The following is a 9,828-nucleotide window of genomic DNA, read 5'->3' as shown; positions in this document are numbered from 1 at the left end:
TAAAATAATTTACTTCTTTTAAAAAAAAATATGGGGGGGGGCACCTAAGTGGTGCAGTGGATAGAGCACCAGCCCTGAAATCAGGAGGGCCTGAGTTCAAATCTGGTCTCAGACACTCAACACTTTCTGGCTGTGTGATCCTGAGCAAGTCATTTAACCCTAATTGCCTCATTAAAAAATTTATGGAATAAAATAAAGCATTTCTTATTGACTCTCAAGTCAATTATCAAATTTCTAGTGAAAATAAATTCATAGTGGAAATTTCACAATTGCTTGAGAGTCAGTAGGAACTGAAACCTGCGTAGAAAATCTTGGATCATTATTGTAAGTACTCTTGTTTCTCTAGTTATGGGGAAGTGATGAGGAAGAAGATGACCAAGAAACATTATAGGAAAATCTCCCTTCAGGGTGAAATTTATCCCTTCAAAGAGGGGATCCTTGAAAAAGAACTGAGGAAGCATTAGTCAGTTTCTCTCAGCATCTTCCTTTAAATCCTATCAGGGGCATGTCTTTACCCTCTTCTTACTCAGAAGGTTGGAAATGGAAAGAATAATCAAAAAAAAGCCCAGTCCCTCTCATTTTAAAGATGAAAATCGATGTGAGGTTAGATGACTTTTTCCCAACATTCCACAAGAAAATGGGCAAAGGTGGAGTTTCAAGCTCAGGTATTTTCAGCTCTCAATCAAGGGTTCTTTTCTGCTTTACCACATTCCTTCATTTTCTCTTCTTTCTCCCACCACCTCCTTTCTATTGCTCTATTTATCATTCTCTTCTTTTCTCCTCCCCTTCTCTCCTTTCCTCTCTCCCTCCATCCTCTCCCCTCTTCCCTCTCTCCCTCCCTTTCCCTCTCCCTTTCTTTCCTTCTCTTTCCCCCATCTCTCTGTCTTTGTGTGTGTGTCTCTTTGTGTCTGTCTTTCTCTCTCTGACTTTTTCTGTCTGTCTGTCTCTGTCTCTTTCTCTGTTTCTTCTCTCTCTCTCTCTTTCTCTCTCTCTCTCTCTCTCTCTCTCTCTCTCTCTCTCTCTCTCTCTCTCTCTCTCTCTCTCTGCCTCTCTGTCCCTCTGTTTTATCCTCTTTTCTGTCTCTCTAATCTTTCTGTCACTCTCTCTGTCTCTCTGTGTGTGTCTGTCTTTCTGTCTGTTTCTCTATCTCTTTTTGTCTCTCTGACTTTTCTCTGATGTTTTCTGTCTCTGTCTTTGTCTGTCTCTGTCTCTCTGCCTCTCTCTCTGTCTGTCTCTATTTGTTTACCTCTCCTTCTCTCTTACTCTCTTTCTCTCTCCCTCCCTTTCTCCCTCCTCTCTCTCTGTGTTTCTCTGTCTCACTTTCTCTCTCTCTCTTTCTGTCTGTCTCCATCTCTGTCTCTTTCTCTGTCTCTCTCCCTCACTTCCTCTTTCCTCCCTTCCTCCCTCTCTGTCTCTTTTTCTCTCTCTCTCTGTCTGTCTCTCTTTCTACCTCTCTGTCTCTATCTCTGTCTCTCCTTTCCTCCTTCTCCCTACCTCCCTCATCCCCCCTCTCACTATCATCCTTTCTCTCTATATTTATCCACCATCATTACTTCTGTAAAATTTCCTTCCCTTAGTTTTTTTCCTCCTCCCCTCCTCTTTTTTTACACCTGGTACCACTTCTACTACTGAACTCTACTTTCACAACTATATTCACAAAGACAAACAGCCAGCTAGAACAGAAGTCACTTTAATGAGAAGCCAAGAGGTGTTTTTCCATAAGACAATTTCTAGGAATATCTAGTAACCTTCTGAACAAAGGTCAGCTTTTATGGGTCATGTTAAAGCCTTGGGCAGAGTGCTAGAGTAGAAAATTTTAAGTGCAACATAATCAAAGACTGAAACAGGAAAAAAGGAAATTAGGCAAATCAGCAAGTAGGAAGGTACCCCAGCTGTGTACAAAGCAGATGGATTCTTGCACAGGATGCCATGCAGTACATCTGTGAATAAGGGGGAGAAATCTGTAGGAGACTTGTCTAATTCCTGGTGCATTGCCCACATTGAAGACCGTAAGTAGTCTCGACCATAAGCTTCTAGTACATCAGGAGACACATTTTCCAGGATGTCCTTTTCTTCCTTCACCCACCTTTCAGTTGTGCCTCCTATGTCTGTGATAACAGAAAAGAGAGATGTTGTGATTAGAATGAGTTGGCAGTTGAAAAAATGACTAAGTAAATGTGTCAGTCCAGGTTACTGCATGATTCTATTGGCAAAGCTAGTTAAATCTCCAAGAAATGTGAAATCTCTGCTGTGTTATCCTGACAACCTCTTTAAAATGCAGAGATGTAATTTGTTCATTAGTTCATGTAATTTTTATTGTATTGTGGTCAGTAAAAATGCATTTTATATTTCTGCATGTTTCTGAAATTTTTATGCCCTGATACACAATCAGTTTTTGTGAAGGTGAGAAGCACAACTCAAAAATTTTCTCTAGGTCTGATAGGGGTAAATTAAGGTTCCACACTATTATAAATTTACTACTTTTTTTTCTGTAACATTTAATTTTTCCTTTAAAAAGTTAGATGTAATGTGATTTGGTGCCTATATATTTAGTATTGATATTTATTCATTGCCTGCAGTTTTATTTTACTAAGTGTAGTTTGTTTCTATCTTTTTAAATAGGTCTATTTTTGCTCTCACTTTATTTGAGATCACAAATGCTATGCTTGTCTTTTTTTTTTTACTCTAGCTGAAGTATGATAGATACTGCTCCATCCATTTATTCTAATTCTATGTATATATTTCTTTTTCCAAAGTGTTTCTTATAACCAACATATTATTGAATTCTAGTTTCTAATTCATTTAATTATCTTTTTTCCATTTTGTGGATGCATTCCATTCACATTAGTTATGATTGTAACTGTATTTTCCTCCATCCAATTTTCTTTTACTATTCCTTCTCCAGTTTCTCACTATTTCCTTAAGAGAATATTTTTAAAATTAATTCATTTTTTAATCTACCTTTTCTCTTATTTCCCCTCTTTCCCTATACCCATTTCCATCTTGCTTCACTACTGAGTGTTTTCTTTTTTAATTTAAATCTTTGTGTGTGTATGTATTCTTTCCTTCTTTGACCACTTCAGTTAAAAGTGAGATTTATGTCACTCACTCTTTTCCTCTACTCCCTTCAACTTGTTATATAGTCTATTTTCCCACTCTATTTATTTTCCCAGGTCCATTGTCAAATTAGAATCTCTCTATGATTTTTCTTGATGATAGAGCTCAAAGGACCTACATGTATCATGTCTCTTCATATCAGAATGTAACAGCCAAATCTTGTTTAATTCCTTATGATTACTTGCTCATATTTACCTATTTATGCTTTTCTGAATTTCTGCTTTTGTATATTAAATGTGAGTGAAATGGGAAATTGAGGAGTTCTCAGAATAATAACCTTGGATAATACAAGACTCAGCACCAAGACTGTTTAATCAGGCTCTGGGAGAAGAGCAAAGAATTGTTCTTCCAGCATAAAACATTTAAGAGATAACCCCTTAACCTTTAATCATCTGCTTAGAAAAAAACCTGACTAATTTTTTAATGGTCTAGGGATGTCTAGCTATCCCTATCTGATTGATTGAGAAAAGTCTGAAACAGACCAAATTCCCTTCGTTACTATCTCAAGAATTTAGAAAGCTTCAACCCCTCTTGCTTAGTTGATTATTTACCTTTGAAGCAAAACAGAGCCCTTTTTCTTAATAACATTTTGAAACATTTATTGCTTAACCAAGACCCTGGTACCCAAAGCCCACCTGAATTCCAAAGATAAATAAGGAATAAAGATCAATTTGGTCAATGATTTTTAAAGAATTATTAGGAGATGGGTGGGCGAATAGTTTCTGTAAATCTTGACTATATAATTATGCTCCTTACTTCTGTAAAATTGGCTTTCCCTGCTCCAGACTTTCTGGTGAAGGGAAGGTCCTGTTTCTCCACAGAATTGAAATAAGGAAACTTTCTATTTTGTAGCATGCCTTTGAGCAGTCAATTTGAGCTAGGATCTTTGCATCCACACAAATGTTTTACTCAACTCTGATATTTCATCATGAATGCTTAGATGTTCTCCATTTCATTAAAGCTCCATTTTCTCCAGTAGGATTACCCACAGGTTTTCTGGATAAATTATACTTGATTATGTATATAACTTTTGTCTTTTTAAAATATTATGTTCCAAGTTCTCTGATTCTTTACTGTGGTGGCTATTAAATCTCATGTGATCTTGACTGGGGCTACTTACTATTTGAGTTCTTTCTGCCTGACAAATATCTATTTTTTTAAATCTGGGAGCCCTAGAATTTGCCTATCACATTCCTAAGACAATTCATTTTGAGGTTTCTATCAGGAGGTGACTGCTGGACTCTTTCTCTTTCTACTTTGCTGTCTGGTAATAAGAGATCTGGGTAGTTTTCTTTTCCTAATTTCTTGAAATAGGATAACGAGGCTCTGATTTTTAGTCATGGCTTTCATGTATTCCAATGATTACCAAATTATTTTTCCTTGATCTCTTCTCTATTAATTTGTGAGATACTTCAAATTTTCTTCTATTTTTCAGACTTTTGATTTTGTCCTATAATTTCTTTGTACTTCATAAAGACATGAGGTTTTATATAATCAGTTCTAATTTTCATGGAGTGTTTTCTTGAATTATGTTTTGTAACCTTTTGTTGATTTTTTAATATTTTTCTTCCATACATCTCATTTTATTTTAAAAATAATTTTGGCTCTTTTTAATTCTTGCTTTAACTCTTCCAGGAATTCTGTTAAACTTGTATCAGAGCTCCATTTTTCTTAAAAATATTGTTTGCAGACATCTTCAAGTCATTCCCTTCTTCTGGGCTTATATCTTCAACTTCTGTTGCCATAATAACTTTTTTATGTAGGGTTCATTTTGTATGTGTGTATGCTCATTCTTGTAGCCTATTTCTTGACTTCTAACTTTATGTTAGAGCTGGTCTTTGAACACTTTGGGGACAAGGGGAGGAGCGAGTTTATGACCTGAGCTTCTCTGCTCTTATATCCTCTTGCTGCTTCCATGACAGTTAAACTAGAGTTTGTAAACTTTTGATGTCCCAAAGTGATGAAATCCTGGGTAAAGTCTGATCACTGCCCTATTAATAAGTGCTCTGCAAACTCCTGATCCAGCTGTTGGTCTGTTGTGATCTTTCTGGTTGAGACTTTAAGGGGACTGTTGCTTAACTTGAGTCAGACATTATTACTCTGTTGGGAGGTTCTACAATGCTGAATGGCTGAACTGGTCGGGGACTTCTACTCTGGCTATTCCACTTTAGACTTTCACCCTGGGCTATAGAGTAGAAATGAGTTCTAATCTGTCTCAAAGATGAGAGCCAAATAGTTATTGTTTTCTTCAAGATCTTTTCCCTTGCTCAGTAAACACTTAGAGCCTCAGTAACTATTGATCTGAGACTATTCCTCTTTGCATTGAATCTTTGACCTGGGATGGGTTAGTGGGCAACAAAGCTGCCTTGTGGTACCTAATCCTCCACTTTACACTTATGCAAAAACCTACATCATTTTCTTCCCCCCTTTCCAGTTTCAGATCGAATTCAGTTCATGGGAATTAAATTATGACATATGACATGCTCCTGAACGGACCTCATCTGGAGTCTCTGCAAGTCTTTCTGTCTCCCTAAGCCTCTCTGTGCCAGGAAAATGATTCACTTTTTTTCTTAGATTCTCTAATTAGAATTTAGTCTGCATTTTTTAGTGCATTTTCTGATGCATTTCTTTGTGGTTAAGCAAAGCCATACTTCTTATTTCATCATCTCAAATTTTACTTTTCCAGTCATTTCATTTTCTCTATGTTCTATTTTCTATGTTTCTATTTTCTATTTCTTTCTGTTGTTTGTGTGCATGTGAGTGTGTAAACTACACAATACATATGTATGTGACATGTTTATATATAGACACATACATATATATATATATGGGTGTGTACATACACATCTGCTAAACTACATCAACTCAGTTCAAAACTAATCTTAAAAGAGGCAGCCATGTATCAAAGCTGCCTTAGATCATAATATTATGAAAATGAGATAATGAATTATAAATTCAGATTAATTAATTTAAATAAAGAAAAAAAGATGACCCAACAGAATTAGGAGTAGTGACAAAAACAAAGGGAAAATTGATAGTAGATTTGAACTCTCCCTTTCATGTTCTTCTTTTAGCTCTTTTCTGGCAGGTAGAACAACAGCCCTTTCTCTGCTTTCTGGGAAGGAGAATCAGTGATTCTCAGAAATATCTGCCCAGATTAGTGCTAGGTACAATTATCTGATTCTCTCAGGCTTAAAAACTTTGACTTATAGGAACATAGATTTAACTTGAAGGGCATTTAGGGATCCATCCCCTTCATTTTATTAATAACAGAGCCTTAAAGCAATGCATTGATTGTTCCAAAATGACACAGATAATTGGCCACCTATATCTGAAACCCAGATCCAGCACCACATTGCATCCCTTTGACTCTTACTCAGTAAATTCCAATAACTCGCTATTATTTCTATGGTTAAATGCAAACTTATCTGTAACTATAAAAGCTAACATCTATAGAGAGTTTTTAGATTTGAAGAGCATTTTACAAATAATATCTCATCTGACAACTTTGTAAGTGCTCTGTCCTTTATTCATTGGACTTCATAGCTACCTCAAAGCCAAGTAAAGCTCTTCACACCTTAGCTAGCTTTCCAGTCTTATTAAACATTATTCCCTTTAACATCATTTATAATTCAAACTGAACTTTTTATTATTCTTCATTTGTTACATATCCTCATTTCAACCTTCATGTTTCTGTACTCTGCTCAAACACTACTTTTTAAATGATGCTCAAGCTGAGTTCTAGAAGGTGGGAAATAGAGGAGAGAGTGCCTTCCAGTCACAGAGGTCAGGCCAGTACAAAAGGAAAGAGAAAGGAAATAGAGACTCTTATATGAGGAACAATGAGAAATACAACTTAGCTAAAGCACTGAAGTACAAAAGGGGAAATGAGCCGTAAAAATACTGAAAAAGTAGGTGTGGCCAGGTTGTGAAGGACTTTACATAAAAACAGAGAAGTTTATATTTTTTCCTAGACATAATAAAAAAGCCAATGTAGTTTACTGAACATTGGAAGTTTGTGGTCAATCACTTTGGCAGCTAAGTGATGGATGGATAGGAAAAGGGAGAATTAAGGCAGGGAAGCCAATTATTAGGTTATAGTAATAATGATTCTACCAAGAAGTGAGGATAGCCTGAACTAGAGCAGTGGCTGTGTGAATAGAGAGAAGGGGACAAATGGGAGAAATATGATGGAGATGGAAACAAGATTTAGCAACTAAATAGATATGATGTGAGGAAGAGGGAATAATTGGCCACCTATATCTGAAACCCAGATCCAGCACCACATTGCATCCCTTTGACTCTTACTCAGTAAATTCCAATAACTCGCTATTATTTCTATGGTTAAATGCAAACTTATCTGTAACTATAAAAGCTAACATCTATAGAGAGTTTTTAGATTTGAAGAGCATTTTACAAATAATATCTCATCTGACAACTTTGTAAGTGCTCTGTCCTTTATTCATTGGACTTCCTAAATTGGAAGATTTGAATGGTGACATAAATAGGGATGTTTGGGGAAAGTTTGAAAGAGGTGGGAAAGATATAATTAGTTCTGTTTTAGATATGTTGAGTTTGAAGTGCTTATGGGGCATGCAATTTAGAATATCCAAGGAACAATTGTTAAAGTGAGACTGGAATTCAGGAGAGACTAAAGCTGGATGCATCTAGATATATAAATGCAGGAGCCATTGGCACAAGATTCATGTTTAAACCTAGGTGACCTGATTAGTTCATCAAGTGAAAGAGTGTAAGGAGATAAGTGGAGGGGCCTCAGGATACAGCCTTGGAGAATACACACAGTGGGCAGGATATGGAAGTAAATTCAGGGCAGAAAAAGGACATATTCTCCATGTAGTTGATTTGGTATTGGGTTTTTTTGGTGTTGGTATTTTTTAACTGCTTTAATAAATGTGACTTGTTGGTAACTGGTAAAATCCCAAATCAGAATGAAGGCAATAATTGGTCTAGCTGTCTTAGACTAGTCATAATTGTATCTTGTGTTTTCATTCCACAGACCACTCAATACCAAAAGACAATACAATTAGATGGAAATAATAATGGCTTGTAAAGAAAATCACCTATTTCAGATGCTAACTAGCTGTAGTCTCTTTTTCTCTCTGAGCTTCATTTGTACATCCTATAAAATGAGGCAGTTATAGAAGAGGACCTCTTCTTTACTCACTACACTAGGATGCTGATAGTCAAGGAGACTTTGATATCATTTATTATAGGAACTCTTCAATGAGGAAAATGCCTTTATTAATATACATTGCTGCCCTTCTTGTTTCAGAGAGTTAACTGGAACACTGAGAGATTTAATGATTTGTCTTGGGTTAAACATCTATTTTGTACTAGAGGCAGGACTTGAACCCATGTATTCCTGACTCTAAGGCTAGTTCTCTATCTATTAAATAATCCTTAGAATTTGTCAAAAACTTACTTGTTTTGAAACCTGCAGGATGAATTAATACCACTTTGATGCCCCATTTTTTAAGTTCCAGTCTCATGACCCCAGAAAATATGGTCAGAGCTGCCTTGGATGAACAATATGCAGAAAATAGTTTCATGGGAACGATTCCTGTAGGGAAATAAAAGAAATAGTCATAGGATTTGGAATGGAATAAGGACCATACAGATTATCTAATCCAATAATTATCTAATAATCATTATCTAATCTAATCCCCTATTTTTATAGGTGAAGAAATTAAAGCCCAGAATAGTATTTATGACTTACTTAACATCACACAGAAGTAATAAGTCACAAATCTAGGATCACAATCAGTGATCCAAAGATGAGGGACTCTTGTATGCATGACACACTTTTAAAAAGGTAATTATATATTTTTAACCTTCATTTAAAAATTTTTAAGCTCTCAATTCTCTTCCTCTCTCTAATCCCTCCATTAGCCAATGAGAGGATAAACAATATGGTTTCAACTGTACGTTATTAAGTCATGGAAAATATATTTCCATATTAGTTATGTTGCAAAAAAAAAATTAAGCCAAAAAAAATGCTTCATTGCACTCAGAATTCATTGGTTATTTCTCTGAAGATAGATAGCATTTTTAATTTATGTATGCTTTAGAATTTTCTTGAATTGCTGTAATGATTAGAGTAACCAAGTATTTTTCAGTAATTATACTGAAATTATACTATACTGCTGTTACTGTGCTTTCCTGGTTCTACTATTTTACTTTGGCACATTTCCTGTGATCTTCACATTCTGAAACCATCTACCTCATCATTTCTTATAGAACAATAGTATTCCATCACAATTATATTACAAAATTTGTTCAGTCATTCCCTAATTGATAGATGTCTCCTCAGTTTGCAATTCTTTACTACCATTAAAAGAGCCTCTAGAAATATTTTTTGTATATATAGGTCCTTTTCCTTTTCCTTTAATCTCTTTGAGATACAGACCTAGTAGTAATGCTGTTGGGTCAAAGAATATGCACAACTTTACAGCCCTTTCAGCATAGTTCCAAATTGTTCTCCAGAATAATTACACCAATTCATAATTTCACCAACAATGCATCAGTGTATCTATTTTTCCATATTCCTTTTAGCATTTGTCATTTCCTTTTTCTGTTACATCAGCCAATCTGAAAATTATATTAGAAATAACTCAGTTTTCTTAATTTTCATTTCTTTAACCAATGATTTGGAGCATTCTTACGTGATTATTGATTTGATTTTTTTCTGAA

The 9,828-nt window shown here is 35.4% G+C and overlaps 1 protein-coding gene across 1 annotated transcript in view; it reads right to left on the bottom strand.

The window, feature by feature from the left end:
- Positions 1–1,674: 1,674 nt before the first annotated feature.
- HSD17B2 (hydroxysteroid 17-beta dehydrogenase 2) overlaps positions 1,675–9,828 on the bottom strand; it is a 94,463-nt gene continuing 86,309 nt past the window's right edge. The window contains exons 4-5 of the mRNA XM_074288229.1: positions 8,561–8,698; positions 1,675–2,108 (exon numbers count right to left, since the gene is read on the bottom strand). Of these exons, the coding sequence (XP_074144330.1) occupies positions 1,777–2,108; positions 8,561–8,698 (470 nt within the window). The 3' untranslated portion in view covers positions 1,675–1,776. The remainder of the gene's footprint in view (positions 2,109–8,560; positions 8,699–9,828) is intronic.

Source organism: Sminthopsis crassicaudata, chromosome 2 (genome assembly GCF_048593235.1).
Source record: "Sminthopsis crassicaudata isolate SCR6 chromosome 2, ASM4859323v1, whole genome shotgun sequence".
Taxonomy (NCBI): domain Eukaryota; kingdom Metazoa; phylum Chordata; class Mammalia; order Dasyuromorphia; family Dasyuridae; genus Sminthopsis; species Sminthopsis crassicaudata.
Note: the sequence above shows the minus strand (reverse complement) of the source record. Positions and strands in the feature narration are given on the sequence as shown.